This window comes from Rhipicephalus microplus, chromosome 6 (assembly GCF_043290135.1).
Source record: "Rhipicephalus microplus isolate Deutch F79 chromosome 6, USDA_Rmic, whole genome shotgun sequence".
In the NCBI taxonomy this organism is placed as follows: domain Eukaryota; kingdom Metazoa; phylum Arthropoda; class Arachnida; order Ixodida; family Ixodidae; genus Rhipicephalus; species Rhipicephalus microplus.
In genome coordinates this window covers 164,964,886-164,992,800 of record NC_134705.1, presented here as the reverse complement: position 1 = coordinate 164,992,800, position 27,915 = coordinate 164,964,886, and the positions used below count along the sequence as shown (strand labels likewise).

The window sequence follows — 27,915 nt, the reverse complement described above, 5'->3', positions numbered from 1 at the left end:
CGAAGACGTCTTGGTAAAATCAGGATGTTCGAATGCAATGAATTATACATATTTTCTTCGAGTTCGGGATACTACGTAGTGACGGGTTCCTTAAGCCTACCTATTTGAGACGCCCACTCAATATTCTCAATTGTATTCGGGCACATGACGCTACAATACTGCTGCCTATTTCATCGTACGGGTAAGTGAGCTGGGGCTAGCATCACGAACTCGTGACGCGTATAAGGCATCCCGCGTAAGCTTGCGCTTATCTTTAGTCGATAATTTGTCGACGCCAGAAGGCGCTTTCCTGAAGGTTCGCGCATCACTTGCAGCTGAGTGGTTCTTCTATCGCCCGCAGTTGCATGCCAGCTAGCTCAATAGTTAGGTCCTTTCTCGACAGCTATACCCACCAGGAGCGTCTCAACCACCCGAGTCACAGTGCCAAAAGCATGGCGAATTATCTTCCGCACAGTCCTCTGCCTGCCATCGTTCGCCAGCATCAGAAATCCACAATGGCCAACAATGGCGTACACGTTGTCTTTCCGGTAAGTACTGTCTATTTACGTTTCGATAAAATGTACGCTACGGGATCCTATCTGACAGTAAGGACATGAAAGGAGAAGACAAAGAAGATGGCAAAGTCAGCCTGCATGATGGAAGATTGAAACCGAGAAAAAAAAAGCAAGAAAAAAAATGTTTTTGTAAGTCAAGACCAAGTCAAAATATTTATTTGCGTATTCTGGTAAAGGGTTTTGTACAATATGTCGCTGAGATCTTCTCTCGTTCCCTTGGAGGTGATTGGCTGTGGGGGGTGGGGGCGAGTGCTCTCTAACTTTCCACCCATGTCTCTTTTTCTTCTTAAATGTTACTATTTGAAACATGTCTACTTTATTTATTTATTTCTAATAAGTTAGCCTGCAATACTTCGGTGAAGTTGGCTGGGCATTGTTTTCTCCTTTGTGTTTATGATTTTATGATTATTTGGCCCACACGAACCTCTCAGTTCAATTGCTCCTATTGTGCCCCGTGTATGTTGCGCTTATTGCATTTCAAATGCAGATAAATTTAGAGGCCTGGGCTGTCTTACGCTCTCGTATTTCTTGGTTCCTTGGTGTAACACAGGCAACACCGCATATAAACCTTGCAAAAACAGAAAAGAAACGAGAAATAAAAAATTATTTCCTCTGTGTGTTCGTGTTTTGCAGCAGAGCTGGTAGGATCAACGTCTGTTGTGTGTGGTTATAAAAAAAAATGACCATCATCCTGAACAGGCGCGCACCCAATCACCGCCCAAGCAATCAATACGAACGGCTAACGAGAGACGCCGCATTGTGCCACTCGTAATCGATGTTGGCCTATGGCGTGTTCCCTTCCTAAAATTAGTTGAGAGGTGTGGTGAGTAGTAATGTTGGCCCGATAAATGTGGAACACCAGCCATTTGTAGTATGCCAGTCTGATCTTCTAACGAGGTTACATGTCGTTTCACTCGGCCTGATGTCATGGTTGCTTTTCAATGTTGCACTGTATCGTTTCACACACGACCGTCGCTGTTGCCTGAAAAAACAGATGAGCTGCGGTGATGATAATGTACATGGCACAAAGTCCAGTTCCCGGATTGTGAAAAGGCAAACGCAAGAAACAAGGTTGTGCAATGAGGAAGAAGGAAAGAAAGAAAGAAAGAAAGAAAGAAAGGAAGGAAGGAAGGAAGGAAGGAAGGAAGGAAGGAAGGAAGGAAGGAAGGAAGGAAGGAAGGAAGGAAGGAAGGAAGGAAGGAAGGAAGGAAGGAAGGAAGGAAGGAAGGAAGGAAAGGTAGTGTGTCTGCTACAAACGCTAAGCTTCACTTATCACATATTCACCCTCGGACAACAACTCTTGAATTTTTAGGCATCTATTACATCTTTTTTATTTGCTGTAAAATTAAGTCAGAAAGACAGCACACTTTAATTTCCACTCAAGTTTCCCTATTCGAGAGGAACCGTTGGGAGACCTTGTCTCGCTTGCGAGAAAGGTGAGCACCAAGAGGCGCACGTCGACCATGCAAAGTGGCCTGCTGTGAGAAGTGCAGTTCCAGACTACGGGCCATACCCACCTGCATCTCGAGCCTGCTCAAAGTGAAAGTACTGAATGCCTCACCAAAGGGCAGATTTTGCCGTCATCATTATCAGCGTCCCGCGGCATCGACTTCAGTCTGAGTCATACAAAAGTCATCACTTATGACCAGTAAAACAGAAAGTTGGGCAAATGTACGTGTGACCGTTAATTTTTACTAGGGAAGCAGAACGCATGTTATGTGGGGTTTAACGTCCCAAAACTGCCATATCATTATGAGAGACGCTGTAGTGGAGGGCTTCGGAAAATTCGACGACTTGGGGTATTTTAGCGTGCACCCAAATATGAGCACACGGGCATATAACATTTCCGCATCCATCGGAAATGCAGCAGCCGCAGCCGGGATTTGATCGCGCGTCCGCGGGTCAGCAGCCGAGTATCTTAGCCACTTACCACCGCGGCGGGGCTGAAGCAGAGCACACAAACCAAGCACAAAAGGAAGGGGAAAAACACTAGATTGCCGAAATGCAATGATTGTCTAGTTGTCACCTGTATTTTATTTGTGCCTTCGGTCTATGTGCTGTTTCACACAATATAAGAATGTTATGACGCGAATCATTGCCAAACTTTCACCATAGCGTCAGCACGTGAAATTATCTCTTGGTCGTACGTGGGTCGATCTGAGAAGCAATGCAAAGAAATCTTCCCATCCATCCAGGGTGCATCTGAACAGACGGCCAAGCTTGGCTTGGCTGTCCCCATGTGTGACAAGCCGTGTGACGCTGGGTCTTGCCTGTGACTTCTATGGACCTAAATGAAGTTTTCATCATCATCATCATGCGTATGATTGTAGAGGCAGCATAAAACCACTTAGATCCAGAAATATTTCGAGTGGGGCTTGCTAGAACCAATATAACAAGTAAAAGGCGTCTGTAGCGAATGCGCCCAGCACATTTTCAGTTAATTCTTCAAATAAAACTTGTTTTATTGCATTTTTTTTGTGTACTCTTGCATGTTAGATCCCATGTGTGCTTTAGTATCTGAAAGTTAAGTTAAAAGACGTGACCGACTTATTGATGGGTTAATTCAGAAATCTCTCTGCTCTAAACTATGAATTACCGTTTAGAAGGCAATTTTGTTCCTTTCAGATGGGATATGCAAAACCGATGTGTGAAACTGTGGCGAAAGGATTTGTTAACTTGGCGGCGTACATTTTTGTATATTGTTCTTCTGCTGACAAACCGTAAGACGTCCATTTTATCGTGTTCCTTTCTATCATATTGCCACACTGTATTGTAACAGCACAGCAACGTGTAACTTTAGCAGTACACCAGGACAGGCTGATCCGATCACTGGCATTATGATCTCGTCGTCTTTTTCGCGTGCTTGCGCAAACATTTTTTCCCCACAGTGGCACATACAAGCCTGCCGGCAACGATACAGGCATGATGGAAGCCGATCATATGCTTGGGCATTATAGAGCATCTCAACATACTTACGAAGAAAAAAAGTACAGCTGCGCACTGATCTTGCGAAGACTGCACATAACGAAGCTGGTGATCCTGTTCTTCCTTCTCTAATTTTTACCGTCACACTCCTTTCCCAACCACTTAATGTGTTGTAGTGCACTTTGTAGAGTGGACCAGTGAAGAAACGGGATTTAAGGGACATTATAGTCAAAATCAAGAAGAAATGGTCGCTGGTGGGGCATGTAGCACCATGGCAAAAAAACCTCTGGTCTTTATAGATCGCAGAATAGATTTCCAGAGAAGGCAAGAGGGTGAAGGGGAGACAGAAAGTTTTGTGGGCAGAGGAGATTATATAGGAATTTTGCGGGTGCTATGTGGCTGCATCAAGCACATCCGCGAGTCGACTGCGGAACATGGGAGAGTCTTTTGTCCTGCAGTGGACGTAGTAAGATTAATGATGATGATGCTGATGTTGATGTTGAATTTACAGCGCTATGCTTTCATCTGTACCCTCTTTATTCCCCTCCTCCTCCTATAACCACTTTCCCAACACCTTACTCTGCAAGACATCGTATCAATTGATATCGGCCTCTTTATCTCTTTCTATTCTAGGTTTATAATAAATGTGTATGTGGCTATGCTGTTGGAGATCCACGACAATTATTTCTGACGTTCACTTTTTGCGCGTGCATCCATCTTCCAGTGCCGGAATAGCTGCTTTGGGGCCACGAAACGCAATCGTCAATACTGAAATGAGTAACGCTACGGGGCACTACTACAACAGGGCAACGGATGCAAGCGACTACACTATCGGAAGCGGTGGTGGCAGAATAAACGCGGGAGACTACATCGCCGTGGGAGTGTGTTTTTCCAACCGATCGAAGCAGTTGGCAGAGGCAAGCTTTATTTTCTCAAGGCGATGCCACGTGAAGCCCGAAATGATGCCACGTGAAGCCCGAAATTTTGTTGGCGTCCTGCGTGGCGCCGTCTCGTGGCGTCGGGTTGAGTGACGAGTGATGCAAGACATCATCGCGAGGTGACGTCACCCTATGATTTCGGAATTGCTTCGCAGATCGCTTAAGTTTGTCACGTCGACAAGACGTGATGGTGACGAAAAGTGTCGTCACGTAAACGTGCATGGTGACGTCCTAAACGTGATGACGTCCTCACATCGCATCGCAGCTTGCTTAAAGCATACAGTTTCTTATAAATACATTGGAAGGAACTCTAGCGCTAGTGTCATTGAGAGCTGCCCACGCATGGTACTTCAGCAAGCATCGGAATCATGGGCGGCAAATGGTTTTGCCTAAAGCAGGCCTGCGTATTTCACGTTCCTTCTGGCTTCGTATGGCTTGAAGCTCCTTTGTCACGAAAGAACAATCCGCAACAGTTTATCAGCTACGCATCACCACCTCGATTTTTCAGGCTCACGAGCTGAAATCCAGTCACGAAGTTCAGAACAACTCCTTCCTTTTCTCGAAATGAAACCGAAACACAGAAATAGGCAAAGCCACAAGTGCGATTCGAGACCCAAAAGTATGGCGATTCCATGTACTACCCAGCATTCTCATGGTCGCTGAATGGTCGCAATGCCAAAGTCTCCTCCAGTTAACTTAAAAAAACTCTATGACTAAAGGACGGTCTGATCATGGAGGCTACACAAAAATAAAATGAGGTGCCTCCGAACTGTGAGAAAGTCAGTACCGAGGGAGGCAGGGCAGCATTCATCCGCCGAGAGGAAAAAAAAAGAGATGGCCTGCATATTCCCGTCGTCTTATGTGAATGAATAAGCGAACATGCGAGATTGTTTCTTATAGCAGGCTTTGTTTATAGATGTTATTTAACCATAAGCTTATCTGATGCAAACGGCACCGCGGATTCATGTCGGGAATTGCTCTATTTCGTATGTTGCTTCATCGATATGTTAGTACTTTAGCTATTCCAAAGAATATTGATAAGATGGGCGAGTTTGTACTGATCTATAGTGCAACTGCGCAAAAAACAGACGGGAACGCGAAAGAAGAAGTCATACAAACGCACAATCTTCGCTCGTGTGTCCGTTTCTCTTCTTTCGTGTTTTCGGCTGTTTTTTTCGCGCAGTTATGTGATGAACCTTTCCAAAATCTCGCACAAATTATGGATAATTTACATTGACACATACCGCATCACATCTTTGAAACAAAATACACCACAGACCTAATAGATTGCCAATCGTTTACCAGTTACAAAGCTAACTCACATTGTTTCATGCTCTCTTGACGTGAATAGAATGACCCATTCAACCGCCATTATTCTAATTTCTCGCGCTCTGTATTGTTTGCATACCTAGTCGTGACTTAAGGGCCCCCTTAACATCTCCTTTGTCTTATGCGTTTCTGCCTTTATATCAGGACTGATGCATACTTCTTGCGAAGAATAACGAATGAATTGAATGGGATTGAGTGTTCGCTAGTGGCAGCCATCTGCAAAATAACGAAACCTGGCATCTATTAACAGCTTCTAACGTAGTGGAGAACAGCTTGCGTTTTATGAGAGGCTGCTTGCGAATGGTGTAACTTTTTGCTTGACTGCTGAATTTTCTATGCTGTGCCCTAGAAAAGAATTTTTATCCGAATACATATTATCAGGCTTTGCTGTCAGTAGGCTGTCAGGCTTTGCTGTCAGGCTTTGCTGTCAGTATTTTCCAAGTACGAGAGATTATTGAAGACTCCTTGGTTTTGCGAAGTGTGCATTTTTTTTCTGTTTTGTTTTCAGAACTACTTCAACTTCGAAAATCTGGCGCAAGTTGATTTCACATTCATCAGTGAGTCAGCACCTTTTGTTAATAATTTTAATGCAAAGATTGTGAGTATATTGATCATTAAATACTATCGAACATTCAGCCTGCGATTACTAACGCTCGAGATATTTCTCAACTTCTTATGCTAGCAGCATAAGCGAAACAGGTATGTTTCGAAATATTTGTGAGCTCCTTCATATCGATTTTAAAATGGAAGTTCGAAATTTTTCTCAATCACAAACACGAGCTACTTGGCACAAACATGCAAGGTTATTTACATAGTACAAAAATAACAATGAAGAGCTGAAATATTCTTTTTTTCGGTTGTCATCCTTGAACTGGATATGTTAGCACATTACATCAGTAACACTTAGTCAATTTTTCTATTTGAGTGAAAAATTGAAAATCTCACAGAGTGTTCCGATTCCCACGGACTTCATTGAAGAAACAAGCATATACTTCTAGCTTGTGGGTGTAGTCGTGTAGACAGCTTATGGATGCTCAATTTGCCATTTTATATGCACTTTGTTTATGTATTTTGTAGTCTATGTGTGAAGTGCAAGTAAGACATTACTATCTTTCTATATTGCTGTAAACAGAAGACGCAGAGAAAAATAGACTGGGGGAAAACGAGGCAGGAATAAACAGACAAAAACAGAAGAAAGCAATAATTTGCAGAGAATAAGTATAGGTAGAGAGAGAAATAAGTAAGAAGACAACCGGCGAGTTCCGGTGAGTTTTGTCGCTTTCACCTCCTTCGAAGCCAAGTGCGAACGTACCCTAGGAAACAGACACAGAAAGAGATATATATATATATATATATATATATATATATATATATATATGAAAAAAAGATACAAGCATAGCCACAAATAATAGAGTACAGAAAGGGTTTGGGGTGGGGGACACTTGCCAAAGTACAAAAAGGCCAAGGCAAGCCGGGCTGCCAGGCGGTTACTAGCTCTATACCGTGACCATTAGCGTGCGGAGGAATTCCCTCCAGGGGCGGGGGATGGCCGAGGTAGCACCCCCCCTTCATTTTATGTTATTGTATGGGGCTGCCTTTGTGCCCCTATTCAGTTGACTGCGGCGGGGGGTGGGGGGTGGACGCTACTCTATTGCCCCCCCCTCCATGCGCTCGCCCATGTCTGTAACCTAGCTTCGCACGACTTGTTGCCCGCAGCAGCGTTAATTTTTGTTGGAAAGCACGTTCGTCCTAGGCATGAGCATTTCCAACGTAGCGTTTAACTTATACTCCTTGTTTTTCTTTTTTTCAGACGAAAACATTAGTGTGGGGCAGTATTTTGACGAGGACGCTTTCGCTTTAGTGTCGGCTCACATTTTCGAAGAGTTCAGTGGCCAAAGCCTTTCAAACAGCAACGTAAGTGAAAACAGTATAAGCTATATTCATTTGTGGGAGGAAATATTCGGTAGTAAGTCGTTAGCAGTCCGCCGCGCTTTTAAAGCATTTTCGGTGCTAGGCTTCTAACACTCAGGTCACGGTTTTGATTCTTTCTTCGGCGGTCTCATTTCGGTGGATGTTATAATAGTACATTAGGTGTTTCATATCTAAACCTCGATATGATTATGCGAGACCTCGTAGTGGATCACTCGGAAAATTTATTCCATCTGGTGTTCTTTGACGTGCCCTCGCATCGCACAGTACAAGGCCTCTACCATTTCACCTTCATCGAAATGCGATCGCCACGGCCGTGGTTGAACCCGCGCCCTGTGAGTCAGCATCCGAGCCACGTAGCAAGTGTTCCACCTACGCCACCTCATTTCGGCCGAGAGGAATTGTCAGGGGCCCATGTACTGTGCACTGTCAGGGCACGCAGATGGTAGGATTTCCAGGACCCTACACTATACGGCGTTTCTCCTATTTATAACGTGGTTTCGGATTGTGACGCCCCAGATATTGTTAAGTAGCTTTGCTAGGTATAAGCGATAAATGGCCGTCCACCGGGGGAAAGTTTTCGCGTTTGTGGGTGAACACGAATCCATTTGCGTAATGCTCAATGAGTGACTCTCCTCAACGAAAACACCACCAAAACAAATCAAAATCTTGTTATCGCTCGAATTTTGCATAAAGAGATGGAGTGCACTACAGAACAGCAAGTCGTGCAGCGGCTCGTGCATAAGTACCTCCCAATCAAAAGAGGATTGGCACCACCAAGTAGACAGTACCAGGGCAGGCCCAATCCAGGTCTTGAGGGCGGCTTTAACATCGAGGAGATCAGAAGAGCCTTGCATGATCTCAACGGCAGGTCGGCCCCTGGCCCGGATGGTATATCAAACAAGGCCCTTCGTAACCTTGAAGATGATTCAATTGAAATGCTGAAGGGTATGATCAATGCAGCATGGAAAGAAGGCAGGGTGCCAGAGCAGTGGAAGCTGGCCAGGACAATCCTTATTCCTAAGCCAGGAAAGCCCCCTAACTTGGACAACATGAGGCCAATATCCTTGACATCATGTATCGGCAAGGTTCCAGAACATGCCATACTGCAAAGGATAAACAAGTACTTGGAAGATAACGACATATATACACACAATATGGTTGAATTCAGGGCAAGGCTATCCACTCAAGATGCATTTAGGCTTATCAAACACCAGGTCATCGACAACGAAACGAGAGACGTGAGAGCCATTCTGTGCCTAGATCTAGAAAAAGCGTTTGACAACATTCACCGAGCGTCTGCTTGAGCTTGGCATTCACAACACGCTAGAAGAAATAGCAGAAGCCCAAGGGAGAGCACAGTTTGCAAGGTTATCTACAAGAAGGTCGGGGAGAATGATCCTGCAGGAGCTGGGCCAACACCCAATGACAATCAGGCACAATTACAATGATATCCCCGAGAGTATCAGGGAGAATATCACGGTGTCTCCTATAACAAGAAACATGCATCGAGAACACAACGTCGTAAGAAGAAGAGCGAGGGCCAGGACTATACTTCGTCAAGTCTCAAACGAGGAAGAAGGGGTCGTATTTGTTGACGCGGCTTCCTACGCCAATGGGAAAGCGTTTGTGGCAGTGGTGGTCGATGGGGATGGCCATGTCGTCAACTCAGCGACGGTCAGGACGAAAGACCCAATCAATGCGGAACAGGTGGCTATCGCCTTAGCACTCAAGATGGATAACATTGAAGTCGGCTACAGTCATTCCACGGCAGCACTACGGGCGTTCGCCAAGGGGACGGTCTCTGAACAAACGTTGAGAATACTGCATGGCAAGAACATAACGCATCATCTTCTGAGTTGGTTCCCAGCTCCCCTCGGGCAAATCAACGATTGCCCTCTCAATTTCAATGAAGCAGCACACGAGGCGGCGCGAGAACTCTCCAACCGCGCCTCCCCGGGGATGCGTTCTACCGGTGAAGGGGATAACCGGGAAATTCTTACAACATATAACGAGCTCACTAAACTTTTTTACCTGTTTGGAAGTATTTTCCCTCCACCTCACAAAAATCTAACCCGGCCCCAAGCACTTACATTAAGGCTTTTGCAAACGCGGATGTACCCTACTTTGAAAATGTTACACATCATGTAACCTGACCTATACCCAAGTAATCTTTGTTCACATTGTGGGGAAATAGCTTCATTAGAACACATGCTCTGGCAGTGCACCAAATTCGCTCATATATCGAACATCACCTCTGCCAGATGGGAGGCGGCTATCTGCAGCTCATCCTTGGCAGATCATCTCTGGGCTGTCCACCAAGCCCGCGAAGCGGCTGAGGAGTTTGGCATCTCAGTCCCCACGTGGGAGCTGCCCGCAACACAGTTATCTGTGTTTTGGAGGACCAAATGAAAGTTTATCCAATCCAATGAGTGACTGGTATAGACGCAGAAAATTGAGCACGTCACCGAGGAGACAACGGCTAATAGAGGTGCAAATGATTGCACAGTGTCGATGCCATGATGTTATTAAAAATGCACTGGAACACTTTAGAAGCATGGTTAGAAAACGCTGCCGATGTGCAGTCGAAGATCACGCTAGCGTTACTTTATAGTGCTGCACGAGTCCTGAAATTTACAGTGATTTGTTGAAATCAGCGAGAAAATGGCTCATTCTTTTCTATATGAATGACGTCATATAGCGAAGTTACTGCGCTATATACCCAAAGTACATGGTCATTGGCTGATTTGAGCATGGTGATGTGTGTACTTACTAGAGACACCACAAGGCATCGCCACGCTCTCACACGTGCACTAGCGAACACACAGAAATTTACCACTTATTCGAAAAAAAAGGATGCTTGAAGTCATGACGCACGCTGACGAAAGTACACATCGTCTCGATTCGGTTTCATTGATTTTTTTTTGCATTGCTCGGAGCGCACTAACTGCTATGAAAAGAGATAAAACGCGTTGTTTGCATGCGAACAATTCCTGATACTCCCTCTCAATGGACGGGTTCTAATAATTTTGTCGAATGTCAAATGTGGGACTATCAGCGCATGCCAAACGCTTATGCACTGATAGTCAAACTTTGATATGATTTATGTGTTGGGTTTAACGTTGATTGATTGATTTGTGGGGTTTAACGTCCCAAAACCACCGTATGATTATGAGAGACGCCGTAGTGGAGGGCTCTGGAAATTTTGACCACCTGGGGTTCTTCAACGTGCACCCAAATCTGAGCACACGGGCCTCGACATTTCCGCCTCCATCGGAAATGAAGCCGCCGCAGCCGAGATTTGAACTCGCGACCTGTGGGTCAGCAGCCGAGTACCTTAGCGACTAGACCACCGCGGAGGGGCGGGGTTTAACGTCCGAAAACCACAACATGATTATGAGAGACGCCGTAGTGAAGGGTTTTGGAAATTTTGTCTACCTATGGTTCTTTAGCGTGCACACAAATCTGAGCACACGGGCCTCAGCGTTTTCGCCTCCATGGAAAATGCAGCCACCACAGTCCGGATTGATAGTCAAACCTTTCAATTTAAGTTACAAAAGTGTTGCCGGGCCCCATCAAGGTGAAAGGTTTAGCGTCTTATCAAGCACGATAATCAACCTTTGGCGGCATGTGTGGCATCCCGCGTCCGCTGCGTCAACATGCCGGAGGCAAAATCTGTCATCATGTGATGACGCCACCACATAGCGCTATCGTAACGTCAAAGATTGCCAATATTTGGGACATCATCACGACGTCACCATCACGTAGTTTTACGAACTCTTCATTAAAGAAAACGAGACTGTGTGAGGAAAAGGGCGTACACTTACATAGGTGCACAAAAATTCTAGAGGCAGGGGAGGATCAATGAATCAACCCAGCAAAAATACAAGGTGACTTTAACCTTCGAGTCATCTCGAGAAAGACAGTAAGAGCTCTGGTGAAATTTCGCTATAGCAATTATGTGGACGCTGTCGGTGGGTGGATGATCTTGCCATTTCTGTATATACATTGATGTATTACATGTTATACCTAAAGAAAAAGTTCTGGAAAAATTTTTATGAAGCTTCGTCCCACTACGGACTCGAACCAGCCACCACACGTTAGAACCTCGGCCAGAAGATGATTACAAAGCATGCAGCTTACGGGCTTCATTTATGGTTGGCTAAGAAGAAATTTACATTCTCGGAAGAGAAATGGGCGAAAAAGGTGGTCTCTACCTTTCAGTCGTCTTAGGCGAATGAGTAAGGCACGGGGTCGCATTATATTAACCAAATAATGAAACAATCTGTTTGACTCAACCTGTTCTCTGGTTTCAGAACTCGGGTAAATGTTGAATGAGATAACAGAATTACCGCTTTAAACACAAAATTAGTTGGGTGCAGTTCCAGTAACAGGATAGAAAGGTGCGTTAGTTGGTAGTTCGTATCGGTTAAGCAAACTTGGAGCTTGTGAACACACACAAAAAAGAGAAGAGCCACACAGCATGAGCTCTCTATAACAATTAGTGAGCGTTTGTGCTGTGTGGCTCTTCTGTGTTTTTTGTGCGTTTTCGCGCTCCACGTTCGCTGAACGACTATGCGGTTCTGGTAGTTTAAAAGTGCTGGTTACAGATACGCCTCCAGCTATCCATATTTTGGTATTCTTTCAGACCTCAATGGAGGATTGGCTGCCTGGTTGGATCAAGCTGAACCCTGGTTCCCACTTCGTATGCATCGGCAAATACACGGGAAACGACAAGTGAGCTAGACGCTGCATGCTTGAAGTGACCCGAAATATCTTGTTTGAGATGCCGAGCAACTATTTTACTGACGTTTATAATTCCATACGTACGTGTGTCCGTAAAAACGCGCCGCAACGCGTTACCCTCGCCGCCGGTGTAGGAGCGGTGCCAAGTAGGTCACGCCACGGCTACGCGTTGACGTGACGCTCCCCTCACACGCTCCTTTCGCCGGTAGCGCTGCGCCTCTCCTCCTCACCCACAGCACACTCGCTGCAGCTGCCCGCTCCTCCACCTGCTCGAAATGCACTTCCCTCGCGGTGTACCCTCCTTATCACCCGCAACGTTTGACCACACGTCGAGTGGAAACAATATTTCGGCTTGTTTATCCGTGATAAAACTTACACGAAGCCTGACCCGCCTGTCTGCATTTGTGTTTCACAGAAACGCTTGCTCAAGTAAATGCTACACCGGTTTCCACTTCAAATCGTTCTTCCACCGCTCACGTGAACGCACGTTTCTACTGGGTCAACGCCGTGCGCACCGCTGCTGTTTCGCATTCCATCAAGGTTCCCTTCGGGGAGTCTATATATAATTTTTCTATTATACCTGAAGAGGGCATAAACAGACACCTTTAAAGTGCCCCCGCCACTGTTGTGACGGTTCTCGACTGCTGATTGAGAGGTCGCGAGACCGATTATCGGCCATGGCGGCCGCATTTCGATAGAGAAAAAGAAAGTCGAGTCCAGATGGTTCAAAGTTCCGGAGTGTTCTAGTACGGCCTCCCTCATAATCCTACGGTAGTTTTGATACTTAAAGCCCGAACAATTATCACGCAAACAAAGTTTCTAGGTTGACAACAGAGGGAGTAGTGTGTTTAGAAAAAGTGCCCAATGACTTCGCGTACTTTGTACTCAACTATGAGAGAGCACTTTGAATTAGAGAAAGTGGTTGACGATTAAGAGTACTAGATACTCTACTATGGGAGAGCAGAAAGCCGTCCCGTGAGCATCAGCGAAACGAGCTTACGCCCGTCGTGTCAAACATGCAACAACACTGAGACGTGCGTTTGGAAAAAGTGGTTAACGATTTTGACATGTTTATAAAAAAAATTGGCAAATACTACGTACAGTGGGAATCTATGATATGTGAAGCACGAATGAGAAGGGTGGATCTGTCACTTAAAAATCAGCACAACGTTACGAAGTTGAGGTAAATGATGCCGTACATGACTTTCGTGTCATCATTATCATGTTAGGATGTTTCATTTACCTTCGTCATTTATTCACGTCACGTGATACTAAATTTAGTATATGTCGAGCTAGCCAAACGATCGCGAGCGCATCATGAATGGCCCAATACACTCCAATGCAGCGTGGACGCGCGCGCACGTTAGAAAAAACAGGGTAACAATTTAGAGTACAGGGTACTCGACTGTGGTAGAGCTTAAAGCGGTCCCGTGACATCCAAGGCCATTTAAGGGCTGTTTATAGAGGTGTGGGCAGAAAAACCTATCACTACTTGATCCGAACTATTGTGCAACAGCGTCCAAAACACTTACACTCGGTGCTGGCAAACCTAAAGATATGCAGCCCCAAAACGTGCGCTGGAGAAATGTGTATTAGTATGCACCGTTTTCAAACACTGATGCTCTCTATATGATGAAGTTGTCAGCAATCAGCCGCTTCTTATATCGCAAGCGGATCATTTATCCAAATGACTTGTCACCTAAGGTTGCTACAAGGTAGTTTGCATACACAGTCACGATCACTGTTCTTGCCTTTAGCAACTGTAGCGTTGGGCTGACAAGCGTATGGATGGAGTTTCACGTAATTCCCGGCATTCAGAATAGACCGAGCTTGGAGAGAGCATTCCATAATACGACACATTTACAATTAATCAAATAATGGGTATGTAACCATAAAAGAAAGGATGAATAAATAAATGAAATAAGTATTATATTGGTGAATAAATAATGAAACAAACAAACGTAATACATTATGCACGCACACGGTAAGCTTCGTTTGAATCCAATGCTTGTATGGGCCGGGGCTTCTAAATTTTTTTTCTCGCGCATGGTTGCTTTCTTAAGAAGGCCTCGTTTTCGATCTCTGCGCTATAATTAACAAGGCTGCTTGAAGTTTCGTACATTGATGACCGCGCTGTAACTAAATTTTTATTAACGTGCTCGCCCTCATATGGTACAAACAGCAGTGTATGTCATATACAACAGCACTAAGCCAAGTCGTAGCTGACAATCGAGGGAAAATAAGATCGCTTTTAGTTAGTCGGCCCAAAAATATGGGACAGCAGAACATTACCACAATAGCTACCAAAGTCTATTTTCGTAAAGTCGTATCTACATCATGACAGGCCTGCTATTCATATGTCTGCCTTCTGTGAATCAGCTAACAGTCTACTACACGTTCTTAAGGCGTCAGAAGCGCCTACGGAGCGCGCACTTTGTTGATGCTGTTGCTCTTATCGGCAACTAATTAGGCCTGAGTGCTTTCTAATGGGCGGCATCTTTAAATTTCAGCCAAGTTCGATACCTTAAAAATTACTTTAGCAGGTATTGCGTGAGAGGCGGTTTACAAATTAATGTTACAAAGTACGACATCCAAGACGAGCAATGAGCAGTGACGTTGTCCGCAAACTTTGATGAATGCGTGATTGCTGCAATGTCACGGGGGTCGCCATTACACTCCATTGCTGTGCCAATAAAAAATGAGGTGGCAAAAGCAGGAGTGCCAGTTCGTGAGCGTGCGCTTAGGTGGATTATGTGGTCAGATATAAAGTTCAATAGGATTCTTCTTAACTAAGTGTGGGAAAAAAATTTAAATGCAAAAGGAAGAAACCTGGACCCAGCGCCAGGTGTGAGATGAATTACCAACTCGCCTAGCTGTCCGTGCTTCTCGATAGGATTTTACAAGTGGCGCGGTTAAGGAATCTGTGTTAAAAACTTGTGAAACGAAACAGAGGCTGCTGATGTAGTGAACAACAAAAAGATGATCAAGATGAGTTTAACGTTTTAAGCATGATACGCTTATGTCGTACAAGTATCATGAATTATGATTGATATGCAAGGTGTAACGTGCCGAAACCACCATATGATTATGAGAGACGCTGTAGTGGAGGGCTCCGCAAATGTCGACCACCTGGGGTTTTTAACGTGCACCAAAATCTGAGCATATGGGCCTACAGCATTGTAACCTCCATCGAAAAATCGAAAAATCAGTAGGTTTAACGTCCCAATGTCACCATATGATTATGAGGGAGGCTGTAGTGGAGTGCTCCGGAAATTTCGACCATCTGGGGTTCTTTAACGTGCACCCCAATCTGAGCACACGGACCTGCAACATTTCCGCCTCCATCAGAAATGCAGCCGCCGCAGCCGGGATTCGATCCCGCGACCTGCGGGTCAGCAGGCAAGTACCTTAGCCACTAGACTACCGCGGCGGGGCGACAAGACCACTGCGGCGGGAAATGAAGAGTGAATGAACCTAGCAGCATATTTTTGTGCAGATTGCAGTCTAATCAATAAGCATGGTGCAAGTTTAAGATGGTCGCTGGATATTCGAGTTCAGGCCTCATGAGCTTCAAGAGCATTGAGAGCGAGCTGGGCTAGTTAGTGACTGATCATTATACTGCAAGGTTAAGTAGGGCACTTTTTTAACAAGGAAAAAAGGAACAAGAGGAGCGCGGCACTAGCGGCTTATGCTATAATGATCAGACCTCAAGAGAAATTCCTAGGCGAAACATTTTATGCCACGTGTGGTATGACTTTCGCGGAATATATATCAGTTCCCGGATAGCTGACATGATAAGGTGACGCATAGGTATTTCTATACTTCAACTTCTTAGATTTTTGGGGTTTAACGTCCCAAAGCCATCATATGAATATGAGGGATGCTGTAAAGGAGTGCTCCGGAAATTTCGACCATCTGGGGTTCTTTAACGTGCACCCAAATCTGAGCACGCGGGCCTACAACATTCCCGCCCATATCGGAAAGGCAGCCGCCGCAGCCGGGATTCGATCCCGCGACCTGCGGGTCAGCAGCCGAGTACCTTAGCCACTAGACCACCGTGGCGGGGCAATTCAACTTCTTGAACAGTGGGTCTAAAGTATGAGCACTAAAATGACAAAGGATTATGCTGGCGTTGAAATGAAACAAGTATGCTTTTAGCCTGGTTAGGTTTTGTCAATCGGCGACATTACCACTCTTACACTGGGTTAAGGTGCTGTTCGAGTTCAGTTCGCTTAGAAATATTAGTATTTTGCGAAGTATTACCCAGTCGACAGAAGTAAATGAATATAAGAAGTAAGATGTATAGATAGGTCATAATTGTGAATTTGGAACAGGGAGGGGTTTTAGCACAGACGCTTGAGCGACCATAGATGGGCTATTATTATTTCAGGCCTACTTGTAGCAGTTAATGAGGAATTCTGTAATCTATGAGGCATTCATAGGGTCCATGTAGAGCTGGATAAGCTTTAGTAGTAGGCGCTTATGCAGTACGCTGTGAAATATCTTGGCAAAATCGAGAAACAACCCCCTCGTTGCTCACTTTACGAGTTTTTAGGCTTCGCGACTCCACGCTTCGACCGTAAAATACAACTTGCGTTAAGGAGACTGCTCCTCGGCATGACCTTCGAATAAATTTTTTTTCTAAGCAGTTTGGAGCACTTTTGTGGCTCTGCTGTAGAACGTTTGCATATTATGCAGGATACCTGGGTTCGCATCGAAATAAAATGGAAGATAAACTTCTTTTTATTTACTTCCCTGTAACTCGACTTATCACTGACGATTAAGCTGATTCTTCACCCACGCGAGTACCGGTATATCTGCGAAACGAGCCTTTGTAGCGAGAGCTACAGTCGCCGTATTCTCGGTGATTCACCGGGGCCCAGTGGCCGCAACACGAGCTCTGTTTTTGCCTAGCAACCACCACCGCTGACCGAGCGGCTTTCTGCGCCATTCGGAATGACGTCAGTGGGGCCACCAGTCAAACCGCGCTGCAACAGAGGAGGAGCTGTCATTACATCGTATATGCAGAAGGGGCGGCTTGGTGGATCTCGCCGGCAGATATGGATATAGTGAGTAGGAGATACTGAAAGAAGCCGGGCTTCATCGTCAGAACGAAATCAAGAGGCGGGCAGCCGAGAATAGAGAGGAAGATTGAGTAGCGAGCCTTGAGAGACGTAACGGTAGAGAGAATCAAGCTAAACAGTTAGATGAGTCGTGCCTCTCGCTACGCACACCCAGGCGTAACTGAGTTAAGCCACCGGCGGTAACGCGTTAAAGGTATTGCTTATTGCTCTCCTTATTTTGTAACTTCGAATGTAGTTGCACTGATTCACATCCCGCTATGCCGTGCCAGCTAGACCAAGTTGAAACTTTGTGGAGTTAGTTTGTAGAGCTCCATTCTTAGCGCTTCAAATTATGTGACAGAAACGTCTTCATGTTAGGTTGTGCAACATTGTTAAGCTTAGCGTCAGGAAGCAAATGTCAACGTAATTCAGAAAAGAAATACGTATGTCGCGAAACCGGTCAGCTAGAGCGCTCAGTAAAATGTGTGGTTCCTCTTTGCCATTCTGCTGTGCCATTTTAATTTCGTATCCATAACCAAATGATCTGTAGTCGAGCGTTATACATTATTTCAACAGTGTTGTGTGTACTCTTTCCAGCATCAGCTTTAAAAGCCCTAAAAAAGCAGTAGATAACCTCGGGAAACCAAATAAATCGCCAACATTAGTCACGATGAATATACAGAGGACGCTGACGAGATTTATCATTCTTACTGACTATGGCAAGGTGTTATCTGTACAAACGACGGACTTACTCGACGCGGAAGACCTTAATGTACCCAGATTCACGAGCAACTTCGCCATGAAACACGTTGTGCACGTAAGTTGTGCTGTCTCATTTTACACTTCTTTGGAAGTCAAAGTACACACGTTTTCAGCTGCCCAAACAGAAAAAATGTGGACGATGATTAACTATTCTAAGTCGGTTGCTTGATATACGTGCGTGTTCTTTCCAATAAATCTTAGTTGCGAGTTCAGCGCCCTCCCGTCTCTTCTTCAGTCCTTGTCTCTATCTTTGCACTGTTTTTACTTCCTAAGAAATAAAGTACATCTTCTAAGCCTACACCCATAAAAATGGTAGTGACTGCAGCGTTTACAACATCATGGAAGCGTTTGGTATCTGTAGCAACCATTCTTATCTTTTAGAGGTTGTAAGTATTCTCCTATTATGATCAGGGGGTCTCAAACAGACAGCCCACGCACCGCGGTGCGCGTACAACCTGTACACTTTTCACTAGCAGCCTGCCAGCCACACGTGATTGCTTTCTTCTCAAATATTTTTTTTTAGTTTTTCTTCATGAGCACGTGCATGAGCTACATGGTCATGACGTAAGCATTCTTTTCGTGAGAACACTCAAGTAGCGATTGCGCGTTGAACCAAAAGCGAAGATCAAGAATCAATAATTTAGAACTGGCGTACAGATTTCGGCCATTTGGCACATGTGTATCGAAGTTTCTCAAATCCTTACTCCACCCACCCTTCAGAAATTACACTTAATCTGATACGCTTTGTGTCATTTCAATCGAGAACGGCCGCTGACATTTCTTGCATTCCCGCCCCCCCCCCCCCTCGCTTCAACTGTCTGCGCCTATTGCCTGAGGCCCGCTTTCTGTGCGCAGTTCGAGACCACTGACTTGTACTGCCAGGGTGGTGTACGTTACTACTTCCGTATACGTGAAACGTTACTACCTCTGTTCACATCTGTATGCTTTGCTGTAAATTTGTAATTGGGGCAGTGTTGTAAAAAATTATGCCAAACTGTAATACCCTTCAACGTTTCCTTCAACAACCTTCCAAGTACCGTGAAAGGACATCACTGAAAGAGCACATTGCTTCATGAATAGACTGTCGCAAACAGTCCGTCAACTATTAGTGGAAATAATGGAATTTGCCACACGCCTTTAGCGCTTTTTACCTCATTGTCACACCAGCGAGTTCGCTGAAAGATATGTACTATCGGCGTGACAAAGAGGCGAGTGGTCGCACACCCTTGTTGGCAGGCATCATAACTTTAAGCGCTTTACTTTTTTCTTCGAACGTGCAGCTTACATTCAGTGTGATCGCCAACGTGCGCCTGGGCATATAGCGACATCCCGAGGAAGCCATAGTAACTATACAGCTTACACTGCTCAAACCAAAATAACAGAGGGCTCAGCTAGTTGCTAAGTGTCCATTCAGACTCGTTGTTAAAATATGGTCATGAGAGCAACGTCAAGGCGCCCCAAGCACTGTCGTATAACTGAAAAAAAAACGCACAACTGCGGAAAAGAAAGAAGGAATGGAAACCCATTTTCGCATGCTCAGGCAACAGCTGGACACATTGATCTAGCGATGAAGTACGCTGGGCAATTTAATAAATCCTGATCCCGTACTTTGCATTCACTATGTTCTTTCTATCAATACGCCACGCGTGGAGGGTTGCGGGAAAATAATTTTTAAGGAGCTCTCACCAGTCTCTCAAGATATGAAAACGAAAACGAGGGCGTTAATCTCGCCTGGCGATTTTCGACTCACTGGCACACTTCGTGACGCAAGAAGAGTGGTCCCCGTGACTTTGTTACTGTACGTACTCTCGATTGGTCTATATACGCGATACATCGGGTGCGAATTGTCCCCAACACTTCCTAACCATGCAGCCGCCGGCCAGTTTTTCTTTGCATCTCATGCACGATCAACTTAAGTCACTTTGTTTGCGTATGTGTCTTTGTGCGTATGTGTGTGTTTATTCTGGCTGCGTAAGCTCAGGTAACAACGTGTAGCCGACAAGCACAAAATCTTGATATGCTTAACGTTTAGTTCTGACATCGTGCATGTGCTTTGAAGGAATATATGGCAAGGAGGAGATATCGCCTGTAGGAAGGGCAGCGAATACGAGGAGAAAACCACTCCTTCGCCTTTGAACGCGGAGTTATGTTGCAATGCCACATAAAATATAATTTCAGGCCCGCTGAATGCCATTTTGACCCAACACCTCCTTTATTTCTTTCAGTGCCATGGAATCGCGCGCTTCTCAACGGAAGCCTTCGGTTCGCCTTAGTTCAGGGAGTGGTCGTGATGCGGCGCTACATGATAGGTAGCTCTGCTCGCGTCGCACGTGCGTCTAAGCGCTTTTCCCGCGAAGACGCGACAGGCGTGTTTCCCACTCCGATACCATACGTATGTCAGATTTGTTCCTTCGGTCTCCATCTTTGTGGCTTCAAGCAATGCCGCCACTGCATCATAGCGCCCTCAAATTCAACGCACGCAGTAGCGTTACAGTGACGCTTCCCCATTGGTGTCCCGCAAAACGCCACGAACGGCGACACATTAGACACTTTCAGATGGGCGTACGTAACGAGCCCACGTACACAGCACTGCCACGAGAGAGAACTGCACATGTGCAGTATGTAACGCATCGGTTCCAGAGATGCGCGCGTACGCCCGAAAAAAAATGTGGCGTGCGTAAAAGTGACGAGGCGAAGCGTACGCGGCGTGACACTCTCGCGATATCTCGATTGAGATAGCCACCAGATAGCAAAACAGCAGCGATGGCGTCAAACGCAGAGAGCAACAAAGCCGGCCCAAACAGAGTATGTTTTACTTTGAGAGACGATGTTGCACAGCTACCGCACGAGGGCGCTAAAAAGCCCCCAAAAGCTGTTTTATTTCTAAGAGCATTCGTCTAGTTGAACCAAACGTAACTTGGCACGGTCAATACGGTGAAATAAAAGTGTCGTTGAGCGCTTCGCATGCAGCGTACACAACGTATCGTGCTGCATACGTAGTAGGCTCGTTACGTACGCCCAACTAAAAGTGTTTACTATCCCGAAGAACCGTATCTTTTACACAGCCAGCGTGACGGCCAACACTATGAACACGAGGAATTGCAAGACGCCACCCCACGGAATCGTACACAACTGAACAAAAAGAAAACTTTTTGTGATTTCGGTCGGGAGGCAATGCATGATTGGCTCTCTCCCCATGAACGCAAAGCGCTCACGAAGGGTCGCGACGGGCAATCGCAGGAAAGGGCTAGAGGAGAGGGTGGCAAATGACTGTATCGGGTGCATCTTGCTGACATTGGTAAACTATAGAGGAGGCGCTGCTTGATCGAGTGAGCGTGCATGATAGGCTGTGAAGCTAGGATATCAAGTCACTGCCGGCACCGTCTTCCGTAAAACGACAAAAATGCTCGCAAGCGAGTGTTACACATGCAATGGTTGAAGATTGTTTTTTGCGTGGCAATGGGCTGTGGTTAACGAAATGTATTTCGCATTAATTTTTTTGTGCGTGATTTATCAGTAAGCCATTTATTATCTCTCTTAAAAATAAATGAAAGCCATTGAACGCCCTCGGTCCGAAAAGGAGCTAATACACCATTTACGAAAGCGATATATCATAGGCTTTCTGCAGCACATGACACTTATTTACTAATGTACAAAACAGAAAAACTTTCAGGTGTCTACAGGCATCAAAATTAAGCAGCAGCACATATTTGAAGCAAATGACTTGGGCTATGGTTTCGGCGAGATTGTGGCGTAATTGTAACATCCATGAAGAAATGGTGAAAACTGAGGAAAGAAATTTTTCGTAGTTGACAACAAGCACACGACGCAACGCACCAGTACTCCTGTCCTCTTCTCTAGGAAAAAATCGAAGATGTTACAATAAGCCCGTGGTCGTATGCTCACATAGCCACCCAGAAAGATAAACTCCTCTTCGGAGAATAAATTGCTATGCGCGTTCATTGCTTCATTTCGGCTTTTTCAAGGGGCGAGCAGTGAACGTAAAAATTCATCTCGCTCCGCCTAGTAAGCCAATGAAGTGGAGTGCGAACAAGCGTCTACTTCGTTTCGTCATCGTTTTGCAGCCAAGCAGACCACGTCTCGGCAAACATGCCCGTCAACTTGGTGGGAAGCGCAGCAACTATTACACAGAACACACAACACAACCACTTATGTGCATAAGCTCACCCAAAGTATGTACAACCACTCGTCAAAAACGCTAAATCTGCAGTTCCTAGTGCTGTCTCGGAACGTTACGTTATTGCGGCATTGTGCGTTAGCGAATTTCGTATCAAGGTGTCTAACATCAAGGCTTATTCGCCAAAAAGTAAGAAAAGCACACGATATCACTTTGCAGAAAGAACAGAACGTGTTAACGCTCTTAAAGCAAGTCAAAAGCATACCTCGGAATTACACAGCGAATGCACATTCATTCCATCCCGATGAACGGCACGCTCCCATTTGGCTTTCTGATCGTCCTTGGAGAACGAAAACACTCGAACCTCCGGTACATTGTCAATAGCGATGGCAGTTGGGCCCGCAGAACTGCTCCGTTGGGAGAGCTTGTGGACATTCGCTACGCCAATGTTCAGTGAACAAAGAATATCATATCACCAGGCAGCACAGCAGTTCACAGACGCAGAAAAACACGGTATCTTCATGCAGCCAGCAAAAGAAACACCAGCACACGCTGATAGGCTTCGCAGGCTTAGCAATCCTGCTCTCTCGAATGTCGGCAGCATGCAATTGTATGTCCACTCAGCACGAGGCGACAGTCAAAATTGAGTGACGTCAAAGGCCATTCCCGGAGTAGGGAGCAGGCATGGAATATATTTTTTAGGTGACATTGGTTGGGGTGCCCTTTCAAGCATTCGATTTTTTTTTTGCGACTTGTTCGACGGTTGACTAATGCATGCACTACTGTTATTGATATGCCGTGGTTCGATAATCGGACACGCGTTTATTCATTCCCATGCCTGTAGAAATCTGGGCACTCATCGAGTTGCGGCATGAATACTCTCGGCAATGTAAAGATAGATTCGAACGTGAAGGTCCGGTTACAGATATCCTATTTTCCTATAAGACAAATTAGCTAAATAGATTTGTGCCGCTGGGTTGATAAAGAATAAGCGCCCAATATACAAAAAATCCACTGACAGGTGTTTGATAACAAACCCAACAAATTCAGTCATTACCATACCCGTGTGGTGTATGAGGGTCATTTTAGCTGCAGCTGCTTGTAGGAGAGACGGGCCGTTTTGCTAACCAGGGGTTATTAGAACACAAGAGAACGCTGACCAAAGGCTCACCTTCTACTCTGGCTTTACATTTTTCACGGTGTAGGTGCGTGCCAGAATTGGGTGAATGCGCTCTTTCGTACGAGTGCGTGATTGAAGAAGCGCGTTTAATCATTCGTGCATCGAGTATCGATGATGGCGGTAGCGTAAGCGCGAGTCAACCGTGGCTTACTTAGCACCAAAAAGAAATCAAACGTAATAACCATAACACTTAACGTAAACACCCACGTGGGCCAGATTGACAGGTTCGCATATTGCTTGTGTATGCGCGGTTCAGTTTCCATGTGTTATTTTCCGCCGATGTGCGTCTTTGCAGTTAGTCGCCATTTGCGCTGTCCTGACTTATTCCTTGTGGTCATGTTTGCCTGCCCTGTCTTTTATAACTCTCAAATCTCAAAATGGCCATAGACTTGGAGTTTATGGTTTATCTATTTGGGTTTGAAGCAGAATATGTCGAGTGCAGAGGTGAATAATTTGCAGGTTACTTTGAGAATTATGTATCAATTTCAGGCAATGTGCTGCGATGTAACATTTCGCTCTATATAGGTCATGCTTTCTGACCATACTAAATGAGTGTTGCAGAATGATTTTAAACCTGTTGTAATAGCAGTTTTACGCTACGCCACACAGCACGTAAATGCAAATAGTGATGTACAAAAATTAAGGCCTTAAACGTGAAATGCAATTGTGTTAGAGTTCATGGTAAAGACATCTGTACAACATTCACGTCCCTAGAGTGTAAGAGGTAGATAAGCTGAAGTGGTGCGTGCCTGTTAGAATCATCTTCAGCGCATGCTCACCTCTGGGGTTCCCTTTCCTGTATCGGGTATAACACGTGTGCGAATAATATCTGAGGGGCTTTTCTGTTTGCTTAAAGCTGCTCCCTGCTGTTACTCCATCGATACCGCAATCAATACAAAGAGTAGGGTTGTATATATCCTTTGCGGTTAGCATGTGTGTGGCGTAGAATCCTTATATTCTGGGCATGATCTCATGAAATGCAAATGTATTTGATAAGTCGGCTGCTGCAGTGTCGGATCTCCTGGCAAGCCGAAAATAGTTGCACTGCAGTGCCATGCCCGACTTGCAGCACCAAGATGTGTTCTCGAGTGTATAACCAAAGGAAAAAAAAGTTATCACTCATTTCTTCACACGTTGCTGACTATGATATTTTATCATTTATAATTGCTGCCTCTTGTATAATAAGCCAAGCTCAGGAACATGAAACAAAAGAACTATTGCTTTCGTGCGTCATCAAAACTGTTACGCTGAATTTTCAGCAAAGCATCGGCCGCGCTATATCTACTATACTCTGTTTCAACACTGTGGCTCAGCACTACCAGAGCTATGAGGTGTAAGAAAACCACACGCTTGCTTGACAAAACATAGTCCCAGATAAACCAATGCCTTAAAACTGACAGGGTTGACTAACTATCGAAGACATTGTTTGGGCTGCATCACCAGACTAAGGCCCGTATCCACAAACCAAGCTCATACTTTCCTCGATTTTTCGTTATCGGTTTTAAACCTTTATTCAACATGATAAACAAATTGGACCAGTATACATGAACCAGTCTTGTCCATATCTTTCACCCTGTTACCATTTTTTGGTCCTTTACAACGCATGTAGAAAAAACAGGAAGTTGGGGAAAACGTGAAGTAAGGCCGAGGCTGGTTTGTGAATACGGGCATAAGAACGCTGATTCTCCAACGGACTTGAAACTTGGTGTACAGCGTCTCGCGCTCGTCGGATCCTCCTTCAGTGGAAACGAAGAAGAGAGGATAGAAGAGTTGCAGCGGAAGATGCGACGGAACGCGTCGACGAGGAAGCACTCATACGAGAGCCACGAACAGCGTCGGAGAGAAACAGCCACGAAGGGAAGTATTCCGCCGGCATGAACGTCTACGGGCTCGCTCGCTGGATTTTGTGCCAACCGGTCGGGTTCCTGAGATCTCCGACGACAGCGCAGCTCTGGCCGACTGGCTCGCCCCACGCCATCTCCTGACGACGACAAGAGCTCTCGCTGAGTGGTACCCCGTCCTCGGACTCTTGCGACCGTGTTCATCATTCCTGGCTTTTCCTTATATCCGTATGTGGGTCTCTCTGTCCCTGCCCTATCTCCATCCCTATCCCTTCAATCCTCCCTATCCCTTTTAATACATCCTTACCCCCATCCCTCGTGAGTCACCGTCGGGGTGTCGCACTATGATGTAAACAGTTACGGGGCTTACTTTTGTCTTCTTTTCTTTCTTTTAAGAACCACCTACATGAACTTCTACCCATCTTCAGTAGAACAAGAAATGCACGTTTCAAGTTCTCGTTGCGCCCACTTGTTCCTGCTTGTTCCTGCTTGTGGGCCTGTTGTGCCTGCTTGACCACAGTTTCACTGTATTTTTATATTGATGAACTAGCCTTATCTGCAATGAGCATGCATAGACGATTCGGCGAGCAGACGTCGTGAAGACGTCGAGCAGATGACATTGCGCGAATGTATGCATGTAAAGGGGCTAAGTGCCCTTCCTATTGGCTGTAGCCTGTAGCCCCTACAGTGCTGAAGGGAACTTTTGAAACAGTAGGTCTAGAGCCGCCATTCTGTTCCAAAAAATACAATTTTTCGTCAGTATTTGTAGGCAGCAATTAGGAATGTAACGCCAGGGCAGGTGCATATGAATATAACTGTGAGAAAAGTTGCTCATTATCACTCAATAATTATTTATTTTCAGATAACATCCTTTTGAAACCAGCGTGTCACGGATAGACGTACGAACAGCTTGAATATTCCTAATAGACGATTTCTTAAACGTGGAAACGCTTTTCTTAAACCTTGATCCAGAGTAATAAATTTGTGTGCACAGCCCCATAAAAGCGTATTCGTTGTGTTTTCTTTTGTGACAATGCTGTGGTATTGTGATTGCCACGTAGGATCGGCTTAAGCATGCTTGGTGGTGCTGTCACGATGCTATAGCTGTTTTTACATGTAAAATATCTCTGCATACAGAAATTTGAAGAACCCTTCGAGAAAACCCGATTTTAACTAAAAAATTGAGGCCAGGTTAACCCTTTATTTTGGGGTACTGATACGCCCATCTTCACGTTTGTGTGCCGTGCCGTTCCTTGGATTAAGTTTGTATTTCGGCGCCGCGCTTAAGCGTATTTAAAAAGCTATGTTGAACAAAAAATGCATGCTTGATAATCGCTCCGTCGGGTGCCGCAACAATGCCAGCTGTTAAAAAAAAGAAATCTGTAAGCTCATTCAAAACAAACTATTTCAAACAATTCTCGTCGATTATCAAGACACTTATATGCCCTTTCTTTTGAGTAAAACCATGCTCCAATATCTTATGCGCCCAGTATAATCCTAAACATGAACCAGAAGCGGAAATTTACAACCAGATCTATTATAATTTTACAAATATTTTGCATTAACTGAGTCTGCCTCGGTGGTGTAGCGGTTTTGGTGCACGGCTGCTGACCCGAATGTCACGAGTTCGATCGCAGTCATGATGGTCACGTTTGAATGGACGCGACATGCTTCAAGCCAGTGTACTGTGCGATATCTATGGACGTTCAAGAACACCACATGGTTGAAATATCCAGAACGGCCAACCACGGCGTCTCTTATAATGCTATCGTGCTTTTGGGATGTGAAACCTAGTATTACTTTTATTCAAACTTGGGCGAAAATTTTAAATGCCTCTTGAATATGCGAAACAGGACGTTGGCAGTTGTGGCGTCCTGAAATGTCGGCAGCAGCAGGACTGGTGGCAAAAAAAAAAATCATCATGGTATGATTGGACCATGTCGCATCGTCAACCCTTTTTGCTAATACCGCCAGAATTCGAGACGTCAACATGACGTAACACTAGGCAATTTCGCATTATGGCAAAAAGAGTCATCACAGGATGAGGGAACCATGTCGCATTGTCACTCCTTTGGCTAAATCTGCCAAAGTTTGAGGCGTCAATATGACGCAACATTAGGCGATTTCGCAGTATGACGTCGGGACGTGACGTCCTCGTTTAGTTAAAGGTAGGCCGATCACGCAGGCTATGCAAGACTAAGGAAGGTGCATAAAGCTTCCAATGCCGACGATCACGTGCACAGTGTCAAACAGCGTTGAATGCAGAAAGCTTTCAGAAGAGGGGAAACGTAAGGGCATGTGGGCAATTCAAGGAGGTTTAAAAAAATTATGGAGTGGAAGCTCCTGCAATGCTTTGCCAGCAGTAGTGAAGCAAGCTTTGCCTTCCAAATACGTCAGAAACATGCTATTTTCTGGTAATGCCTACTTAGACATCGAGTGGCTTTAATATGTCAACATAGAGGCTATGTTAATTATATATTAACAGATAGTTTATTACGAAAAAGTAGTCC

The 27,915-nt window shown here is 45.2% G+C and overlaps 1 protein-coding gene across 1 annotated transcript; it reads left to right on the top strand.

The window, feature by feature from the left end:
* The first annotated feature begins 275 nt into the window (after window positions 1-275).
* LOC142766071 (uncharacterized) lies at window positions 276-26,379 on the top strand. The gene is made up of 8 exons (XM_075867901.1): window positions 276-527; window positions 3,180-3,274; window positions 4,204-4,396; window positions 6,255-6,303; window positions 7,557-7,660; window positions 12,324-12,412; window positions 18,082-18,301; window positions 26,268-26,379. The coding sequence occupies exons 1-8, from the start codon at window positions 345-347 to the stop codon at window positions 26,280-26,282; spliced, it is 948 nt and encodes a 315-aa protein (XP_075724016.1). The 5' UTR covers window positions 276-344; the 3' UTR covers window positions 26,283-26,379.
* Window positions 26,380-27,915: the final 1,536 nt, after the last annotated feature.

Excerpts from the sequence above, each read along its gene's own strand:
- LOC142766071 (XM_075867901.1), top strand. The coding sequence starts at position 345 with ATGCCAGCTAGCTCAATAGTTAGGTCCTTTCTCGACAGCTATACCCAC. Across the intron at positions 6,304-7,556 it reads AGTTGATTTCACATTCATCA|ACGAAAACATTAGTGTGGGG; the intron begins GTGAGTCAGCAC and ends TCTTTTTTTCAG. Across the intron at positions 7,661-12,323 it reads AAAGCCTTTCAAACAGCAAC|ACCTCAATGGAGGATTGGCT; the intron begins GTAAGTGAAAAC and ends GTATTCTTTCAG.